Source organism: Electrophorus electricus, chromosome 23, assembly GCF_041902795.1.
Source record: "Electrophorus electricus isolate QZ-2024a chromosome 23, ASM4190279v1, whole genome shotgun sequence".
Taxonomy (NCBI): Eukaryota; Metazoa; Chordata; class Actinopteri; order Gymnotiformes; family Gymnotidae; genus Electrophorus; species Electrophorus electricus.
In genome coordinates this window covers 2,682,880-2,705,414 of record NC_137519.1, presented here as the reverse complement: position 1 = coordinate 2,705,414, position 22,535 = coordinate 2,682,880, and the positions used below count along the sequence as shown (strand labels likewise).

Sequence of the window (22,535 nt, the reverse complement as noted above, 5' to 3'; positions counted from 1 at the left end):
AAAATGTACTTTTACTCTGTTATATTGACTCGAGTGAGAGAATATGATGGTGTGTGTGAGAGGTAAGTTTGAATAATAGCCTGAAGGCCCTCTCATCTTGCTCTGGAGGAAGGCAAACAGTTTGTCAGCAGTACATGATCAGGTGGAAAAGGTGAAAAAAAATCCAAACATCTAGATTTTGCTGTTTTTGCAGCTACTGTTAGATTTTTTTTTTTTTTTGCCTCGCTACAATTGCTGGCTAACAATGACAACACTAAGCACATGCAAAACATGAAATAAATAATTTGACCATTCTCACTCATGTTACATGGCCACAAATTAGATATGCATCCAATCTAATACACATATGAACATTACTCAGATCTGATTTGAAAAGACTGGGTTTGTTTGTCGATACAGCCTTAAAAATCTTATCTGTTAAAAAAAATCCGATTTGAACATAGCCCTAGATTCCTGAGCAGTGATTTTATCATAATGCTGGAAATATTCGGAGCTAAGGCAAAACCAACTATTTCAAAATCCCTCTTGCTAATTAGGAATTCTACTCAATAATAATTGCAATAAGTATAAAAACACCTACCCATTACAAGCAGTCTGTACTGTTTTCATTGTGATGGTTGCTGGCAAGGTTAAAGGGGAAGGAGAAGTGATTAAAAGTTTAGCTGAATGTCTTCTAACAGGAGTAACAGGTCGAGGGATCCGGCTGCATCGGCCATGCTCAAACGCCTCTTTTTTTACTTTATTAAGGGAGTCATCTGACTGGTGCGTGTCTTCCTCTGAGCCTGTGGTGGACAGAGTCTCTGAGGCTCTCCTGGGTTCATCCCCTGAAGACAATGATGAGGAAGTCCTAGAGCTGAGTCTTTTCCAGCGACCCTGTCTGTGCCTCTCAACTACCAGTCGGGCCAGGTCCTGCTGTTTGGTCCTTTTGCGCAGCTGTTCCCAGGTGGACAGTGACTGGTCCATGCCAGTGTTCTCTTCCGACACCAGGACGGGAATGCGGCTTCTGCTCCTTGGCCAGAGAGAGATGCAAGGTTTTCTAATTTTTGTTCCTCTATCATCTCCTGATATCCCATGTTCAGACTCTCTTTGGGGCTGCTCCAGTCGAGTTTCCTGTCTTCCCTTGTTTGCTGAGTCTGTTTGCACAGGTTCCTGGGTCTCTGCAGAAACAACAGAGACAGGGGTGCATATCTGACTTGACATACGTCCATCAAGGACAGCCAGTAGTTGAGTTCTTTCTTTGTCAATTTGAGAGGACATTTCAAAGTCAGCACCGGCTGTAACCTCTTCTACTGCAGGGGTGACGACATGGTTTTTACTCTTCATGGGCATGCCCCCACATGGCAGTTCCTCCTCAACACCTAATACTTCAGGACCACACTCGTGAACCTGCCGCTCATTGGAAGACATTACGTTGAAATGCGTCGTCTCTGCAATGTGGATGAAGGTTTGCTCCACTTTGGTGAAAGGTGGAGATGCAGCAGAAGCACCTGTGACTGGGTTACACATCTGCTTGGCTAAAGCAGAGCACACATGCTCAGCAGACTCAGTCTGGCTCTCTGAGGGTTCTACTGGTTGGTTACTCTGTGGAGGCAGACTATCCACGAGAGCTTGTTCACCATGATGTGCTTCTAAGGCAGCTTCTCCCTGGTTCACCTCCATCACCTCCCCAGAATTTGGAGACTTCCTCATGTCACCTGGGGAAAATAGAACGAGCGTTTTGGAGATGTCCTCTTGATCTTGGTCAATATCAGCCATAGAACCAGCTTCTCTGGGTTCCTTTTGAGAGTCGTCTGCCAGCAAGGTGGATGGTGCTCCATCCTGGCTGCGCTCTGAGCTCCTTTCGCTGGCGCCGCTGTCGGAGTCGCTCTTGGTTACATCATCATCTCCCACTCCTGCATCCTGGGTATTTGGGGGCGTGGCGATGAAGGTGAAACGCTGATGTAGGCTCCCTGTGAGCATGACAGTGAGGAAGTCGGCCCTTTTGGCTTGCAGCTTGGTAAGGATGTGGAACATCTCTCTCTCAGAGAATTGTGCCTTGGTGCGGTAGTCAGTTGGAGAGAGCACAGGCACACTCGGAAGTGACGCCTACAAGAAAACAAAGCTTAGTCATGACTGGTGATGAGAAAACCATGATGAGCATATACAAATGCATTGCTTTTTTTCATCTTGAAAGTATCTGGGTACTGCCATAAAAAATAACTAAACTGATCACACCCTGGAGTAAAGTAGCAAAATGCCCAAATCCTCATCCTCACACTTAACAGTCCTTATTAAATTATGCAGCATCTACGCAATGGTACAATGAGCCAAAGTTTCTGTATGTATCCATGATAATAGTATATATAGATAGCATGACAGAGACCATCAGTCAGGAAGGTCAAGTATGTGCTCTGGTTGCTGTGCCAGACAGCTGGCTCTTTGGTTTGGTGGTCAGGGCATGTCTTTGCTGACTGTACGACCTGGGTCTGAAGCTGTGTGGTTGCTGCCCTCAGCCTTTGTTACGAATGGTGTCAGAAGTGAGATGATACTGCCATCAGGAGTGGGCTCCTGGTAAAGGTTCCACCCCTGCTGTGAGGGGATCGTACAAAGCCCACTGTGAAGCTCTCGTGATTGACATGAGTATGTCCCTAGTTGATGGGTGGAATTTTGAAGGACACATGAAAAGCCTGAAGCACAGTGGTAGGTAAAGGCTCCTGGAAGGTAAAGGTTGCTGCCCTCAGCCTTCACTACAAACAGTGAACTCTTTATTTTGCCTAGGTGAACAATTTTACAATTTACCATTTTTCATTAAAAAAACAACAACAGCAGGTTTGGTTTCTGTTTCTACTGTATGAAATGAAGGAAATACATTCTGCTTGCAAAGACCTAAAAATAGGTGGTTGCTATGGTGTTCCAGGTGGTTGCTATTGTAACCCGGATGGTTGCTGAGTGGCCTACTTTGACATCATCAAGTGGCAGTTAGAATTCAAATATGAACATTCCGACAATAAACTGCAAATTTTAAACATTCAACTTAAATGTAGAGCACTGATAGGCTGAGGCCCCAAGGAAATACTGATAGGCTCCAGAGTTGTTCTGAATATACAATGCACATACTCTGCACTGCAATAAGCAAGTTATTATAGGACAATTGTGGAAGAATTATGGAAATTATAGGAAAGTGACAGGCATCTCATAATACTGAGGCTCACATGTGCATAGGGGGTGTACCGAACAGATCGACAACATACCATGAACCGTTGCATCCCTACATAATACCTGCATGTAGGCTATGTAGTCTGAAAATCATGAATGAGAAGCATTTTGGACAGTTTGATACGTTTCTTGATTTATTTGTATGAAACAGTTAATTAGCTTGTTTTTAAAAATATATATATACATATTTATGGATCCAGATAACAATTTGTAGCCTTCAATTTGTTAATCCCCTCTCCGAATGTAATCATAACAGTAACTCATTACGGGTTTGTTTATAGTTGATGGCTGACAGACATTACAATGTTGAGCCCATGTTATATTTTCAATGTGTCTGCTATAACATAGAAAACTATATTACTTAATACACCAAGATCAACTTGGGGTATAGAACTAATGAATAAGTATCAAATCCTTCAAACAAAAAAACATATATTAGCCATTTCCCCATTTTTTAACAGTTATTTTATTTTGATTTTGTTTAAACTTCTACATTAAAATGCTAAAACATGTTTTATTTAAACTTACCTTACTTCATTTATGTAGGTATTAAAAATAATTCTTACAATAATGTGTTATGTTATTGTTTCTTTTTTGTAGAATGTGGCAGAACAGTGCATCTCCAGCACTGGAATCAATTCATGGCAGTGACCATACATATGCATGAGCAAACTTTAAACAACAACAAAAAATGATTAATAAATGGAAGAAACAATTGTGTCTGCTTTATTTGAAACAGAGGGTGTCAAATAATGTTGTACCAATTTTAAATGATTTTTATTGAAAAAAAAAAGCCCTATATATGGCGCAATGGCTTTTTTTTCCAGGATCAGAAGACCACGCCAACCGAATATGCTTTTTTTGCCAATGATGATGGCTGGTTGATTAGCTGATTTAGGTTTCCAATACGCCACTCTCTTGGAACTAAGTACTGACTTATACCCAGTTTTAGCTAGACCAACCTTGCGAGACCAGGTAATACCTGCCCACTTATAGGTCTTAGCATCCCTCAGATTCCTGGCAACCAATTGGTTCCAGAGGGAAGCAGCTGTTATGTGAGGGAAATCCCAGCCATCCAAAAGTACAGTCTGTATTGGTTAGCATAATTAAATCGACACATTGACGCATACAATTTCCTTACAGGGTGGATGAATAGTTGAACCTCAAAGTGCAATGCAGCAATGTCTGGTTTCCCAAATGTAATTCGAGCAACTGCAGGTGACAGTAGCTACCCACTTAAGTGATTGTTCCTTACCCCATTTCATAACTCACGTAGCACATAGGAAGACACTACAATGATGCATATGCTATGGGGAATTCCATTGTGGAGCCACCATTGGACTTCTAAAAGGAAGATGACATTGTCTGGATCTTTCAGGTTGGAGACCTGTTAAACCCATGAGAAAAGTCTGCTGGAGGCTTTCCCCTACTGATCAGTTACGCTCTCCAGTTGTAAACTGAGTTTCTTCTTTGCATCAACTTTTGCAAATTTATTTATTTTTAACCTGTGCAAGTGTGCATGTGGAGCACCACTATCGCTACTGCAGCTACATGCTGCCACTCAAACCGAGGCCACGAAACACGTTTTTCCTTAAAGAGCTGCCACCTCATATTATTCCTCATAAAATTCCTTTTTTTCCTTTTGCACTCCACTTTTGCTGTCAGCAAAAGTGGAGTGCAAAAGGAAAAAAAGGAATTGTGTCATACAATAATGAATGGGACACCCCATTTTTAAGCATTCATGAGGTCATTTGCATCGACCATGGATATTCCTGGGCCGTAACAGGGCAGGATATGAAACTCATTCCCCTGAGCACATTTTCAAGAAGATGCTGATGTGTGTACTCAGTGTTTTATAAATTTAATTTTGGGGGGGTGTACGTAATTTTCATGCACACTTTCACTCTGGCATCCATACTATGTTTTAGAAATGAGGCCTTGGGAGAGGAAAAAAACTGACCACAATAAGTAAATTAAGTAAATTACCAATGACTGTCCCATAGACAGATCTATGCTCTGAAATGACCATGTGAGAGCCCAGTTATCAGTGCCTTATAAAACCTGTGAACTGAATTTGTGGACTGATCTAGAGGGCTGTACATAGAAGATACTACAATCTGACAGAGCCTCAGTTGAAGATGACAGAATCCAAGTGTGCCAAGATGATGAAGACCTATCGAAACCTGATTACCACTGCTATCAAAGTAAAAGTGCACCCATATTGTATTACTTAAGGATTGACCATGTGTACACTTAAAAAAAATGAATTTACATTTTATCTACTGTGACTTTCAATATCTTAAAGTTCAAAACATCTTATGTTATCTTGACTTCAGCATTTACACCATAAAAATACTTTTGATATGCTTATATGCCCCAAGGTAATGGGATTATTTCCTAAAGTACAGTATTTTACAGTGACATAGAACACCTAAATACTTTTTTTGACTTAAGAGCATGCATGCCATTAATTGGTTATGATTTTTTGAAAAAAAAAAAAAGGAAAACAATATTCTTTCTGTGTTTAATATCATTTTAGTTATACCCAGGCCTTCCAAGATTGTCTAGATTACATACATAGAAAAGGCACAAAAATGCACTGCAGAATTTTCCCTTTGATATTAGACAGTCAGCTTGTGTTTTTTCAAGTGTATTCCAACATACAGGTTTACTATACAATACACTTTATACAACCAGATTACATGCTTTAACTACATAACATTTTATGTATACTTGCATCTTATGTACACACACACACACACACACACACACACACACACACACACCCACACCCCTACATACATACAGACACACACATACACACACACACCCCTACATACACACACACCCACCCCTATAACCTTATAGAAAAGTTTAAAATACATGCTTTACCTGTATACAAGCATACTGTACAGTTATATTGTGATTAAAAAAGAAAAATCTTAATTCAAATCCCAACCATTTTACATAATTAGCCAAACAAATTTTACATAATTAGCCAAAGAGATGTGCAGATTTTATTCATTCTTTTGATTCACCTGTCTAATGAGAGGCATTTCTATTGTACAGACAAGAAAAGCTTGGGGCAGCTTGTTTGGTGCTTCCCTTTCATTGTGTAAAAGTTGTTGCCATTGTGTAACGCCGAGTACAGTACAGTACAGAGAAGCAGCATTTAATCCAAGTCCAACAGTACTTTCTCTGTCGGTTGTTTAACTCAGTTAACTTAGAATTCATTCTTTCTCCAGCAGGTCTATTCTGAATTACCTTGCAGTCCAAACCCTATAGCCCATCATTTAGCATGCAGCTGACACTTACCTACAATAATTTGTTATAAGAAATATTTTGTTCTATTATGACAAAGGCATTTTGTGCAAGTTTGATAATATTTGTAAGAATGTAGATATGTGAGTCAACATGAAATAATCACATTTGTGACCATTTATAATGACCAAGAATAACTATAAAAAGCGTTGTAAACCTTTAACAATAAGCTGTGAAGATTTGCATAAAGCAGACATCTTACTGACAGACACTGCAGTGTTCTTTAACACTATGGAGGACACAGAGTGGTAGATGATGAGAAATACTGGCATCGAGCTCACATTCGAGCTGAGCATTTCCTGTGTTTTGAATAGACATGGAACATTTTCTTACATTCGAGCTGAACATTTCCTGCATTGTGTATAGATGTGCAACCCTTTCCACAGTGCAGATCTCCCCGGTGCCAGTCCTGAGCCAAACCAAGTTTCAAAGCAGAGAAAAAATATATATATACAATGTCTAAGGGACTCCTATAACTGGGGTCAGTGTGAAGCATATCTTTACCTCCTGAATTGGTTAGATTACACCATATCTATTATTTAAAATAAATATCTTGACAAGAAATGAAATCAAAGGTAGATCATTCTTTACCAGAAAACATTCCTTTGTTTCTATGTGGTCTTTGCCCAAAAACGTGCATAAGCTCCCTGTATACTAAAGACATTTGAGAGATTGTAGTTTCTTCACATGATATTGCTATTTTTGATTTTTTTTTAAACCCCACAAGGCGACTTCTGTCATTTTGTTTGGGGTGGGGCAGGGGTCTCCGTAAATTGCCCCGCTCTGTGAGGAAGACTGTGAGCCCATGATTGGCTGATAACACTACAGGCTCCAGTTTACCACAAGAACCACACATGAGGGTATTTAAAACCTTGTGAAATTATGTTTTTTACAAAGTGATTTTATTTGTACACCAAGCAACCGAGCGTGATTCGAGAAATGTGTCATTATGTAGTATTTCCACAATAAACAGATATGGATGGATATGTGATAATGTGGGAGGTCTATGGTTACAGACAGTGTTGTGTCTCGGTGTGTTTTAGAAACGCCTTCCGGGACACACTGCGGTAAATCAAACAAACGTGTATGTGCAATAGACGTGCAAGAGTTAACAGCCTGTTTGCGGGTCACAGCCAATACATTCACATGGAAAAGCCAGGGCTGTGCTATTGTTAGAATCATACAGCAGTTTAGCAGCAAACAGTCACCATAGCGCAAACAACAGCTCAAACGACAGCTCAAACGACAGCTCACAAACATACACGAGGAAACGAGACATTTTGGCTTATGCGCTTGTCATAGTCAGTTTGTGCCTTCAAGATGAACAGAGCAACGCTTGTCGTTCACATGTGTCTTGCACTTTCTACTTTTTTGCATTGAGAATATGAAGAATGCTTGCAGAGCTTCCAGAAATGTGCAGGCTTAAACCAATATACAAATCGGCAGCTAAAGAAACCCAGGAAGAAGTAACTTCTCTTTAAAGTTATTTTTTTCGTGCTTTAAATCAACAGGAACTGCACACAAGAACCTTTGCTATTTTTCCTATTCCAAAATTTCTATTAATTCATCAGTAACAATGTATTGCGGTTCAAAAGTGGAAGTTTATCAACCATGTCTTGTGCAGGCTATCCGCATCACACATAAACTAAAGGCGCTACTGCACACAAAGGGGTCGCTCCCCATTACACATGTGAAACATGCCCTACCTGCATCCTACCAGGGAAACATACTCACGACTGGCTACTAGAATACTCTGATGCCGCGGTGAATATGACATGAGAAAATGGCTTGCTTCTTTTCCTCCTATCAACAGCAGGAAGTCAGTTCTGCACCACTATATATATATATATATATATATATATATATATATATATATATATATATATATATATAGAGAGAGAGAGAGAGAGAGAGAGAGAGAGAGAGAGAGTGTGTGTGTGTGTGTGTGTGTGTATGTATGTGTGTGTGTGATTTTTTTTATTGCGACAATCTGCATCATCGTTCTACGAGGCTACAAGGACAGTACAATGGCTCCCTTGTAAAGTGCAGGAGTGAGGTACAGCAGCCTATGAAATGTAGCAGCAGCACACGGCTCTCAGAGGTCACCCCAGTGGCCCACCGGCTCTGAGGTCACGCGATACCGCAGCTAGAGAACAGTCATTCGACAGCGGCCATGCATTCCAACCTGACGCAATCAGAGAAACACCCCACAAGAACTACACACCGTTCTGTTCATTCAGCTTCTCACTAGGGCAGCTATCAACCTAGAAAGGTTAGGGTGCGGATGCACCACCCCACTGGAACGCGTCGCAGACAAGGTCTCGACACCCAGTACCAATTTAAAGAGACGGCAGTTAAAAGCAGAACAGGATGGACGGGACTCGGCGCTTCCACACACCGCTCTGCTCTGCACCAACCTGGGAGGTCATCTGCAATCAGTCCTAAATTCAAAGCCTGAACCACATGATGCAGTTCCAGTTTTAGAGCACGATATGAAAAAGCTTTTCTCTGCCCATTAGGTGCATCGTGACTCTTTGGAATTAAGGCTTCCAGCCATTTCTTCACGTCCATTATTCACATTACTTGCATATTTCCTTTGTGAGGTGAAAAGCACCTTTATATCAAGCAAAAACTACTGGTATTTCAAGACATGAAAAAAGTCAAAATGTTGATGGCTCAGAAACAGTGGCATAGGTACACCAGGTACAGTTTCAATTAAAATATGGCGTTATGAAACTGACAAAATGTCTGTTGTGTACATCTGCTGGGTAGCTGTCGTTTATCTCCTATTATGATAAACTAAGCCAAGCTGTGAGGTATGCAGAAGACGAAAATGATCATGTTGCATACTGTTAAACGTCATCAGTTCTAAAGTTCACGTTTGATTTAAGCAGTGCAAAAAAAAAGTGTTAAAATAAATCAACAGGTTAAAAGCACAGAGTGTGGAAGACAGTAAGACAGCATTGCATAAACGACTCTGGGCTGCTCACACATCCCTGTTCCTATGACACTGCTGTCCATTTAATGCTCAGAGCCAAGATCATGCAAAAAAATGATAGAGGTGCAGATGATGGATGTTCTCCAAATGCAAAAATGAAAGAATAGAAACCAAAACAGCCTCTATCCTCCACGTGCGACCAGTGTTAAGAGAGGCAAAAGGAAATGTCTGTATGCAAAGGACAGACCTAAAACATTTTTAAACCGAAAGCACGTTAATGCATGGCTTTCCCCTAAGCCTAGGGCAGGCCTCGATAGACATCACCCCAGAGTTTATTGCATCAGTAGGAATCCACGCTCCCTTAGCCTGACAGGCATTCGAGGCGCGTCTCCGGTGTCTTCTGAGTGAGAGGTCCTGCTGAAGGAACTCGCCTCAGCTGGTCTTGTTCATCAGCTTAGCCAGTATCTGCTGGATTTGTGCGCGGGACGTGTTGAGCATGGAGTGACGGCTGCGTGGGCTCCCAGGGGTCGGCGGCAGGGGCCCGTGGCGACGGGAGGCGGGCCGCAGGTGGGCGTGGGCGGGGCTGCTCTCGGCCGAGCGGCTGCGCTGGATTAAGGAGGACCCGGGGTGGGGATACTGCTCGGTCTCCAGTGTGGAAGAAGAGAAGACGTAGGAGGCCAGGCGGCGCAGCTGGTTGGGGCGGGGAGATGAAGGTCTGCTGTCATCCACCTGGATCAGAGCGTGACAGAGACATAGAGGGTTAAAACAGCAGGAAAAAGAGGCAAAGCCTGTATTCTGACACACATGACCTCCCAAAAGGCATGCAATAAGGAGAGACAAACACTTATAAAAAAGAGAGCAGCAGAGTCTCTTGCCCAGGATCTATACTACGTTGCCTAGAAACAAGATCTAAAAACAGACAAGCTTTTTTTTAAGCAGTTTTGGTTGGGCAGCCAACTTGGAGAGCCTCTCTATAGGCTGTAGATTTTTCCTTTGCACATCAAAGATCCAGCAAGTTCTGCATATGTCCACAGACAAGACAGTGATTCTGTAACTACACTTCTGTAGTCTCCCTTAATCGATGCTGTCTGAGACCCATCACTGCCACTACACACAAACACAACACACAGGGGAATAAAGATGGGGCAAACATGGATGAAAATAATGACAAAAAAGAGAAACAATATTAAAAAGAAAAACTGAAGTGATCTGATGATACAGAGAGAAGGGACCATCCTAAACTGTGCTTACCCCAAACACCTCTTTCTCTCTTCAGGTACTGGTCCGGCGACACCCAGGTACTTTCTCTTCAGGTGAAATACGCGCGTCATACTAAAGGGAGCGGTTATGTACGAGAGGCGGTAGGAGACTGCTCGGGGGGGGGGGGTGGTTATGCAAGTCCTCTGTGGGGGGTCTCTGACTCTCGCATGTTAGGAAGCGACTGGAGTCGCATGCTGTGACAGAAATTCACGTGGCAAAAAGCGTCGCCGCGGGACCAGTTTGACCCAGAGCACTGCTGCGTTGCGACTCAATGAAAAATGGGCCTGAACATAAATAAAGATTTTATGGAGATGTTTATTAATAATTTACTTATAGAGTAACTTCATTTTTAAGCAAATTATTTGGTTTTTAATCTTTCTCAGGAAAACTATTTTTTTACGACTTCTAAAATCAAGATGTTTTATGAATACTTTCAGTGTGGAAAGACCATAGACCCAGGAAGTACAAATGCGTGTCAATATCATGACACAAAACACAGAACTAAATTGAAACATCTAATTTCTGATCCTATCATAACTATCTCATTTTTGTCAAACTGCAGAAGACAGTATGGAATGTACATTTATTCATTTAAGCTTTGCTGACCCCTAACTAACTGCTGAACAGTTTGCCATTTAATCACCACTTGCTTCAAACAGAACTCCATATTTAGTTTTCTGAAGCTATTTTTGCCTTACTGAAAGCATGTTTTAATACATCACAAGAAACAAAGCTTGTGTATCTTGTACAACAGTTTGAGAAATACTAATGGCCTTTGATATAATTACACATTTATCTGGGACAATCTGAGATCTCCGAAAGCAGAAAAAATCCCGTATATTTACATGTCATGGATTATATGGCACTGAGCAAGATATTTTTATACTGTAGAGTTTTTTTGTTTGTTTGTTTTGTACATAAAAGGTGCAACGATGTCAATATCTTACATTTCCTTTCTCATCACAAATTTTTATGTCTGTCTGAGTGACTGAATTTCAGTCTAACTTGCAGTGTTTGGATAGAGAATAAAAGCACTGTTTCTAACACGTTTGGACATGTGTAGATTAACACTACTGTACACTTTATTTCATGAGTTACAATAAATAAGTGTGCCCCAATTTAATACTTAATGCTAAAAAATTTGAATGTATTAATGGTCATCCATTAAAAAACAAAAATCTATTTTCCTTGCTTAATTTTCATACAACATGATAGGCTGCACCATGGTTCACTTTCACAGTGAAGATCTGGTTCACTTTCAAAGTGAAGCACCCTTTCATTTCTAAGAAACTGTCTCTCTCCAAAGTTAATGACGACCCTGCATGTCACTGCATCTGTTAACAGCAATAACTTGCGGTTAGCCAATGTGCATTGTATTGCCATTGAAAAAAAAATGACAATTTGTGGTCAAGACACATTAGTGCTTGCAGCTAAATCTGAAAATGCGGGCAAAAGAAATAAGACAGTGAACATATTCAAAAGCACAAAATATCATACAGCCGCATGAATCGCTCAGGTATAAAGATGAGCAGAGAACGGAAACCGGCAGGGGCAATTATCCTGCCTTTTACACCCACTCGTTCTAGTGTTAGCTTGTTGATACGTCCACACTCATTCTCACATCCCATCCATAAAGCAGTGGAGAATGAACTATGTTGGTATATGATGAAAACCAAATGCTGATGTCAGAAAGAAAATAAGCAATGAGTCTGTGAGAGAGAGAGATAGACAGACAGAGATAGTGAGCGAGTGAAAGAGATTGAGTGACTGTGTGAAAAGGATATATATATGAGAGAGAGAGAGAGAGAGAGAGAGAGAGACCATACACACCACACAAAAACAAAAATATGCAAACACTCCACCCATAAAGTTCCATGACACATTTGCAGGACCTATAATCCGTATAACCTCTATTTCTAACCAAAGTCCATTTGTTTCCCATGTTGCTGCTACAGCAGTCAGTATGTGTTACATCAGCCACACCAATCAATACACAAGACACTAATCAGCACTTGCCACACCAATCCACACACCTTCATATCCATCACAATAATCCAAATGTACACCACACTAATTACTACGTACATCATATCAATTAAAACACGAATCCTACCAATTATTTTAAAATCAACACCAATCATACCAATTACACCAGTCAACACACAGGTCACACACATCCTACCTTTCAGAACCAATCATACCGATTTACACGTGCTCCACACCATTCAACAGGGGTGTCACGCTAGATACTAGATGACATACACATCTTGCAAATTATGCTGATCAGGAGCAAACACCATGCACATCAAGCCAATCACATGGCAGAGGTTATAAAACACCCTACAAATACTACAATAATACTGCTAACACTTTACCCATGTTCAAATAAATACTACAAAACTTCACCCACTGGTATAAATATGTATATTTCTGGAACTTCTGTTTTTGATCCCCTGGAAACAGGGACCTGACCCCCTATGTGACCTGCAGCTAAATGGTCAAGCATCTGCCCCTTAATATGTAAAAGCTCGAACTGGCCGGAGAGCCTGAGTTGAACCCGGTGCCTGAGGCAAACTCTCAAAGGAGTTGATCCTGGACCAGCTGCGTTCTGGCACCGAGGCTACCCGAGCACCAGGGAACACAGGCCAGCAGCCAGCCCGGAGCCTACGAGGATGAAGGGGTGCTCATACCTGTCTCTGAGGCGTGGATTCGGACTCTCTTCGCCGGGTGCGGCTAGAAGGCAGCGAATGGCAGGGCGACTGTGCGGGGCTTTCCACCGATGTGGACTGGCCCCTCCCACTCCGCCTGGATGCCTCGCCCTCAGTGGAAGGCAACATGCTGCAGGTTGTCCTCTCCCCGTGGGCCAGTTTGGATCGCATGGCCTGCTGCCTCCTTCGGTCCTCCCCCTCCTCCAGGGGGCGCAACTCTTCTGGCTCTTCATCCGTGGTGCCGGAGGTGGTGGGTTCCGCCCCCAAGTGGTGGTGGAAGTCTCGAAGCTCCGCCTCCTTGTCGATCATGACCCATTCTTTGCCGTCGAAATCCTCCTCCTCGGCCAGAGGCACGGAGCGGATGAAGGCGTTGCTGTGAGCATCCGGGTCCACCGCTGAAGCCTCGTTGCGGCAGCGATCGCCACGGCAACCGTCGATAGACAGCATGAGGGCGGGTTGAGAGGAATAGAGGTAACGAGAGGGAGAGCCCAGCATGTCCACCCGAGACCTGGACAAACGTCACAGCATGGCACTCACTGCAGATATCCACAAAAACTGTAGCACGTGGACATCTGGTAGTTCAGCAGGGGGAGCTATATCCAACTCTGCATTCAGACTATAAAGAGAAAAACCTCAAATAGTCTAAATCAGCGGTATTCAAATCTGGACCTCAAATGCAAATCCAGTCCGTATTTTGTAGGCGATTAAATTAAATCACTGGTAGTTGATTATATGACTCATGTAACTGGTTGGCCACTATGTAAAATCTAGACGACCAGGATCTGGAGGACTACAGTTGGAATAGCTCTGCTCCAAATTCTCCCTGAAAAAAATTGGCTAAATAGTGACACTTTACCACACAGCAAATCAATACAAATAACCAATTTCCAGTTAAGTCACAGTAGCAGTGTAAGAGTTGGCTCCAAGCCACCAGAGGGAGGCTGCGAGTCCGGCACACCACTAACACCCAACAGCTTAACACCCAACAGCTGGGCTAGACCTTATATAAGCCCAGTGACCCAGTCATTCAGTGCTGGGTCTTTGCTAAAGTTCTGAGCCAAGCTCCTAGCTGGTATTGAGGCCTGTGAGCCCCTTGTGCTACACCTCACTTCTTGTCTGCGAGGGTGTCTGTGTTTTTACACGTCCCCTCCTCTCTCCAGTTTGTCTCTCTCCCAAGGATTCCCTTATCCATTCAAGTTGCTCCCCGTTTTCTTGTTTTGTTTGGGAAGTTTTAGTTTGGTTTTCCCCAGTGCACTGGGGTTGCCATTTCTTCCCGTGGCCTCCTTTCTTCTCTATTTTTCCACACTTGGCGTGGTGTTTAGTTTTTTCCTTTTGTTTTACCTGATCCAAGATCTAACTGTTCTGCACACGGGCCCACCATTGTTAGAGTGTGGTTGCTCACCCAGTAGGCTGTTGGTGTCACCATCTAGCTGACCTGGGTTTGAGCCCACCTTAAAAGTAGACTGAAATATGTCTTTTAATCAGGGTTTAGTTCACGTCCTTTTCTAGAAAAGCAGGATTTTGTTTGTATTCAAACCTACAGCAGATCGCTAAGCACTAATTTAACTATCTACTCAATAAAAGCACGGCACATATCAGCTCCAGAGGACCGTGGATATCTGAAGGTTATCTCTGTTATCGGGAGCCTGCAGGTTTGGATCCTGTGGCCAGGAACCCAAGGGAGTAGTTGGGATAATAATGCAGTTGCTAGCTTCATCGGTTTAGAAGCAAACACATTAGCCTTCCCTCCAGGGCTAGTGGTGTAACAACAACATGGGAAAACAATGGACTTTAGTTAGCACTAGAGATTTAGGATTAGACCAAACTTTGGAATTAAAAAAAAATAAATACATGAATGTAGACATCACTCACAGCATCATAGATAATAAAAAACACACCACATTTTTAAACAAGGCTTTCAAGAGTATATAAAAAAATGTGGTTCAGTGTTTATAAATCCAATCGGACTGGATATTTGGTCATATTCACTTCGTACCTGAGGGAGCGCACTTGTGCACTAGGAGACTCCGCCCCTCCCCCACCTCTTTGCGGTGATGCAGGACACACCCCTCGGTTACCCTCCTCCTCCTGACCCTGACAAACACAGAATAATCATGGAGTTACATAACCAAGCAAGAGTGTACTTCTGGTTTTACCTGCACACATGGACAATGAAAGTGTTGCGCTGAAGATCGAGGTCATTCATTGGCCACCTTTCCGAGGCTGATCCGAAGTTTGTTGCGGTTGAAATCAGTGTCCTCCCATGTCTCACCATCGGGGGGCACCTGGCTGCCTTCGCCTGGCCGGGCAGCAGGGACCGGGGGTGCGTTCTCCTGGTCACTTAAGTGCTCGTCCTGTAGGACGTTATCCGTGTTTTCTCTCTGGAGGTCTCCTGGGACTGTGGTGGCATTTATGGCCCTGTGTGAAAAGGTTCAATTTCAGTTTGGACATAAAGAGAGGACTCAATACAAAAATCTCAGAGTCATATAAAAACGGGTCAAAACATTTGTCTTCATCTGAATCCAGTTATCAGTTATTTGACAAGTTCTTATACTGGAACCATAACGCCGGGGCCTCATTTAAAAACTCAGTATGCAGCTGTAATAACCAAGTATACTTCTTTAATGACCCATTATAGTGTCGCAATAATCCAGTATGCTGCTATAATAATCCAGTTCACTGCTGTAATAATCCAGTATGCTGTTGTAATGGCCCAGTATACTGCTGTGATAGACCAATGGAGCCGCACATCTTCCTAGATAAAGGGAACCTGCTTACTTATTTACTTATTGAGCAAAAATGTCCTACAGTCATTCTCTTTATTGTAAAAGTCTCTAGGAATATGAATTCATATTCAACTTGATTCACTTTTTTTAATAACACTTTTTATATTACGCAGTGCCACAAAACAGCTTTAAGTGGGTCTATGTCTCTCATTAGCATACCAGAGGTGATGGTTAAAAGGAAAAACTCCCTGGGCAGGATTAAGGAAGAAACTTTGGGAGGACCACACCTCCAGAGGGAACCCATCCTCCATTGGACAGCCAAGCCAATAAACAGTCCTTTCTTTCTACATGATGTATAGCACATATAGCTAGTTTAGTACAGGTGTCAGCTTCTCCAGCGGGTCAAGGGTGGGTGAGCTGTTTCTGCAGCTGAGTCAAGAGCAAATTTCAAGGGGTAATTAAAATCAAGTGTTCCAGTAAAAAGGAAGACAATCTGGGGTGAGTTTATCAGGCCTTCCATGTTTCAAGAACCAGCAGGCAGCACTGAATGAGAACAGTGTGCATAATATTGATGGCAACGCGGAAGCGTCTATTCTCTAAAAATAACCCTGCCGTGTGTCTGAATTTTGCTAGACCACAAAAATAAGCCAGAAGCCTTTTGGAAGAATGTTCTGTGGACAGATGAATTTAAATATCATTTTTTGGTTTGAATGAAAAGCGTTATGTTTGGCGAAAGCCAAGCACTGCATTCTGTTATACATGAGGGTGGCTGTATTATAAGGGTGGTAGTAGCATGTTTGGCAGTGTTATAAAGGTGGCAATGTCGTGCTATTACTGATGGAGCTCAGAATTCTTAACTGTACGAGCAAATTGTAAAGACTGCACAGGATAATATCTGGGTATCTGCCCATGACCTGAAGCTTAACTGTAAGTAGGCTATACATTTTACAACAGGTCTGCTCTAATTCTGTGATGTAAGTATGTTCATACAGACACAGACACTTATTATCAAGTAGTAATTATTCTAGCCAAATAACTTTTGACTCTAAATGCCTGTCCTGAACACACTGTACTGAGCGAAGCCCCACACCTGTTCAATCCTTCCTTATCGGTTACCCCTCCCCCGTTACCAGAAACGCTGATCTCCCGCACGTACAGGGCACAGATCAACAAGTCATCCACAGGAGAGTCTCAAGAGCGTGCAGGGGTCCTCTACTCTACATATTGGTCACATATAGGTCAGTTAAGGATTGGTTGTGGTTTAAAAATATCACAGAATAAGAAAACCCCCTGGATATTAAAAAGTAAACATTAGAACTGTGTGTCATTCATGTAACAGGCTTGTTTGATTGGTTTTAGGCATGAAATGAAAAATGTATCATCATCTCTGTGAATACAGTGAATTATAAGGGGTCACAAGCTTCCTAGTGGCACAGTAACTGACAACTGCTAGCTAAACAGAATGTGACTTGACATGAACCTTCAACGTGTATGATGGTCAGTGGTGAGATAACAGGATCCAGTTTGTTTGTTTTTTTACACCGATTCTCATTCTGAGGCAAACTAGTGAGTATTATAACACGTGAGCAATACAACATGCTTTAAACACCGAAGCCAATATGTACCATGCTCACCAAATCCCACTGCAGAACATATAGCTCATACTGTGTGTGTCTTTTTTGACCTTGTTTACATGCATCAGTGCCGAGCAGGGTTCGGTTCTGCTGACGCTGAAATTCTGTATCCTGTGGTAACTTTGCTGCATCGGTTTCTGTGAGATTTGGGGGTTCTTGGACTCTGTGGGTTGTTCTTTTCCCAACACATAACCACAACTAACTGCATTAGGTGGTATGCTAGGCTTGTGTGATAAATGGACAATTATGCAGATCATTTATATGAAGCTTTTTTTCTTATTAATATTGCACATGAAACCATTGTGTTTTCCTTAATCAGTTATTAACAGTAAAGGCTAGATATTTGAATATTTCCTCCTTCAGTACACCAAGTGGCGATATTCACCCTTAATGCCCTCTTGGGGAAGGAAGACGTCATCTAGTTATTCACTCACAGAACGAACCCTCAACTGTTGCTAGTGCTAACATTTTGAGAGTTAAAAAAAGGGTTATCTTATTATTCTGTGATTTACTTTTAGGCCATATAACAGACCAGAGGCACGGCTCGCTAACTCGACTAAATATTGTCAATTCTTAAACTATGATGAGCATGACATTTTTATTAAATACATATCTTTACTCAGATGGGAATGAACCTTTTCATTTCTTCATGGTAATCCTCCATATGGGGATAGAGAAGAAAATTGTGATAAGATTTCTGGCCATATCACCCAAGACTAATTTGTGTTCTCTCTGCATCTTGATGTCAGAAAGCTGGAAATATGTATTATGATATAAATACAACATGTGCAAAATGTTTAAAAGGTACTGTATGTAGTACTGCGTAATGTGTACTGTGCTCACTGGCGAGATGACGCAGAGCAGAGAGGTCCATCTTGCAGACAGCAACACTAAAGAAGTATCTAGAGAAGTATCTAGAGGTGGCACAGAGGTAGTGCACTCTGCCCATTACAGCAGCTCACAGGAAGAGCAGCCCTTTGCCAAATAAGAGGATGATATATGATGAAGAACAAGATGATGATGATGATGATGGTGATGATGAAATGAAATGAGTGGGTCTGAGTAGGCAGAGAGCGTCTGACCAAGAAAACGGTCAGGTTAACCTCCTCAGCCATTCCGGGAGCAATAAGGGATCTTCAATGCCGCTGCCAATGTGGAGCAGAATCTGCCCAGTAATACGTGTGTGTGTGTTTGTGTGTGTGTGTGTGTGTGTGGGGGGTGGTTGAGGGGCAGATCTTAAAGATATAAAGAGCGATAGAAAGCAATTCTTCTTGTGTTTGTTTCACCCTATATATCAATATCATGTTGCGAAAGGATGGTTCAGAAGACAGAGGTGCATCAGTGTTCTTTCCGAGGGATTAGGAGAAGACCATATTTGCGTCCATTTGTGTGCACACTTAGGCATTTTACTATTTGTGTTGCATTTGTAACAGTCCTACTCTACCACAGTGATATGGCAAGTATATTTCTTTGTGTTTTTTTTCCCACCATAGCTGCAGTAGGCTGTGTATTTATTTTGTGTGTATCTGCCTTACCCCAGCATAGCTATAGCAGGTTGTGTATTCACTGTGTGTGTGTGTGTGTGTGTGTGTGTGTGTGTGTTTGTGTGTGTGTGCCTTAGCGCAGCAGAGCTAGGGAAGGTTGGCAAAGTCAGTGTCAAAGTCGGATTTACTTATATAGCGCTTTTTACAAGAGCTGTTGTCACAAAGCAGCTTTAAACATGTCCGAGTCCGAGCCCCCATTGAGCAAGCCAAGGGCGACAGTGGCAAAGAAAAACTCCCTAGAGTATGAGGAAGAAACCTTGAGATGGACCAAGATTCAAAGGGGGGGGGGGGGGGGGGGAGGGACCATCCTCCTCTGGCCAACAACAGTGGATGGCTGTGTGTTAAGAAGTATGCATTGTGTGTGTGTTTTACTTCAACATAGCTGCAAGAGATTGTGTTCAACATTACTGCATTGTGTGTGTGTGCCCAGCATATCTACAGTTGTTTGTGTTGTTGGATGTGCTGCATTATGTGTATGTATGTGTATTTACATATATTTGTGTGTGCGTGTGTGTGTGTGCGCTTGTGTGTGCGCGTGCGTCTTACCCCAGCATAGCTGCAGTAGGTCGTGCGTTTGTGCGCGTCTTACCCCAGCATAGCTGCAGTAGGTCGTGCGTTTGTGCGCGTGCGTGCGTCTTACCCCAGCATAGCTGCAGTAGGTCGTGCGTTTGTGCGCGTGCGCGCGTCTTACCCCAGCATAGCTGCAGTAGGTCGTGCGTTTGTGCGCGTGCGCGCGTCTTACCCCAGCATAGCTGCAGTAGGTCGTGTGTTTGTGCGCGTGCGCGCGTCTTACCCCAGCATAGCTGCAGTAGGTCGTGTGTTTGTGCGCGTGCGCGCGTCTTACCCCAGCATAGCTGCAGTAGGTCGTGTGTTTGGCTGTGCTGCGGTGGATGTGCTGCTGGCCATCACAGAGTCTGTGCAACTCTTCTCCCAGTCATACAGCTCATTCTCTGTGATGATGCGTTCCTTCATGCTGTTCTCAAACACCGACATCAGCAGCTGCGCACACACCCAAATGCGGCATCATGCCTGAGCCAGCAACCTCCCGCGGGCAGACAACACAGTGCCACACATCACGACGCAATGCTGCGTCACTTACGTTCACTAAACCACAGCATAAACCACAGCAGACGTAGCAGCAGTGTGCGTAGGGTGGGTGTGCCGCGTGCTTGCGGGTGGAGGCAAGGTCTGCAGTACCTGGTAGTCGGGCTTGGTGTAGTAGTCCAGGCTGAGGACGTGTTCGAGGAAGACGTGGAACTCTGAGGGCATGTGCTTCAACAGCATCCTGTGGTCGTAGCGCTCCTTCACCTGCCCGACCTGCTCCTGAACACAGCCGGGCAGCCGTTACAGAGCACCCACCCCTCAACCACACCCACATCCACCCCACACACACTCTACGCCTGCGCACATTCCCAACCCATAACCCCCATTCTCAGTACTCAGCACTGCTAAGGTACCTTGTCTTTAATTTTTCTCCAGGGCAGTTGGCCAACGGCAAACTCCACCAACATGTAAAACAGGGACCAAAGGTCATCATGGCGACCCATTTCCTGCAGGGAGTATCAGGAGAGACGTGTTACATGCCACTTAAATGCACTGTCTGTGTGTGTGTGTGTTAGTGTGTGTGTGTGTGAGAACGAGCACACTCACTTTGTTTTTGTGCGCATTGACTGATGCGTAGCGGACGGTACCCCGGAAGCCAGCTACATTTCTGGGCTGAAGCACAAACACAGCAGGTCAAAGACAGCAGCCACGCAAACCTCAAGCACGTGCATGCGCGCGCATGCACACACACACACACACACAGACACACACACACACACACACCCCGCAGTGCTAAAACCTACCCATCTCCTCACACACACACACACAGTTATAAAAGAATGTGTGACCCGGCCTGGGGACTAAGTGCATTATTCGGATCTTCCTGTACACTGAATAGGTAAAGACGTTCTGAGATGTGTGTGTGTGTGTGTGTGAGAGAGAGACTCATGGCAATATTTTAAGTATAAAAATGATAATTAACTAAGTTTATTAAATCTGAAATATATTTGTCTACAGTCTTCTCTTGAAAAATAAGATTCCTACCACCAATCTTTAAAAACCTATTTGGGATTAAAGTCAACAAATCTATTCATTGTGCAGCAGCAATCTGGAATGGCTGGACCAGCGATTTCTAAGTGGATCTGAAATTGTAATCTAGCATCACGGAGTGCAAACAAAAACCTAAAAGCATAAACCCGGTGCTGGCGACAGCTCAGCACCTGCAGTGGTACTGGAAGAGAAGAGCGTGAATGGCTATGCTGTCTGCCTGTAGGGGGCAGTGTTCGAGAAAGCAGGCCAAGTGTGTGGGCAGGGCATGCACACCTGAAATCAAAACTCTGAAAAGCACTAAAACACAAAACAAGACGGTCAAAGCAAAACGGCAGGAAACGATGAATGATCAAAAACACTTAGAAAGTCATACCAATCACTGATAGGAAATCACTGAAAACAAAGGCATGTGATGTAAAAGGGCATGTCAAGAAGACAAGACAAGAAAGTAAATACAACATGAATAAGAGAATGTACCAGCATCCCAGGATCTTAAAGCTGGATTTCTCTACCGGAGATCAGGGATGGAAATTTCCTAATTCACAATGACTCCATATGATCACAATTCAATTGAGTTGTTTTGGTACAATATGGAATTGTATATTTGGAGCCGGCCAGATACCAAAGTGAACTTCTCCTCTGCTCCTCTGACACACAATCACCCCTGGGCTCCCCCTGCAGCTGTTCTGGGATCTGCTGTGGATTTGTTTTGTTCTAGGTTTGGTTTCAAAGCAGTTACTAGACCGTAGACCGCGTGCAAACAAACGCATATGAGGAGCTAAATTAAGAAATGGTCATATGTCTGATTCATAGACCTGCGTAAATCTCCTTTGGGCCACTAGTCTATGCACCATTTTTATTGACACAGTGGGTCCTGGTGCTACTGGGACCTAGAAGCTGAAAGGCACAGAACAGGAGAAGAAGAGCCCAAGGTGTTGCAGCGTCAGCGCAGAAGAATTAGCTGAGTGTGCCATTTCTCTGCAAAAAATCATCTTTTATTCAATAGCATAGTCTTTAAAAATGCATGGAACAAGCAGAAAATGGAACTTGCTAACGGGGAAAATGAAGGGAGGATAAAGAGTAAATACAGCATGAAGATGGTAAACACCACTAAC

At 43.0% G+C, this 22,535-nt stretch overlaps 1 protein-coding gene across 10 annotated transcripts in view; it reads right to left on the bottom strand.

The window, feature by feature from the left end:
• Window positions 1–22,535, bottom strand: part of ttbk1a (tau tubulin kinase 1a) — a 40,347-nt gene that overhangs the window by 4,990 nt on the left and 12,822 nt on the right. For 9 of the 10 annotated variants that reach the window (XM_035520826.2, XM_081706114.1, XM_035520825.2 and 6 more), the window contains 8 exons: window positions 20,977–21,042; window positions 20,784–20,876; window positions 20,524–20,649; window positions 20,171–20,325; window positions 15,636–15,840; window positions 15,419–15,516; window positions 13,405–13,930; window positions 581–2,085 (listed from right to left, as the gene is read on the bottom strand). In XM_035520826.2, the coding sequence (XP_035376719.1) occupies window positions 581–2,085; window positions 13,405–13,930; window positions 15,419–15,516; window positions 15,636–15,840; window positions 20,171–20,325; window positions 20,524–20,649; window positions 20,784–20,876; window positions 20,977–21,042 (2,774 nt within the window). The remainder of the gene's footprint in view (window positions 1–580; window positions 2,086–13,404; window positions 13,931–15,418; window positions 15,517–15,635; window positions 15,841–20,170; window positions 20,326–20,523; window positions 20,650–20,783; window positions 20,877–20,976; window positions 21,043–22,535) is intronic. The other variant, XM_081706112.1, reaches the window with a different exon arrangement.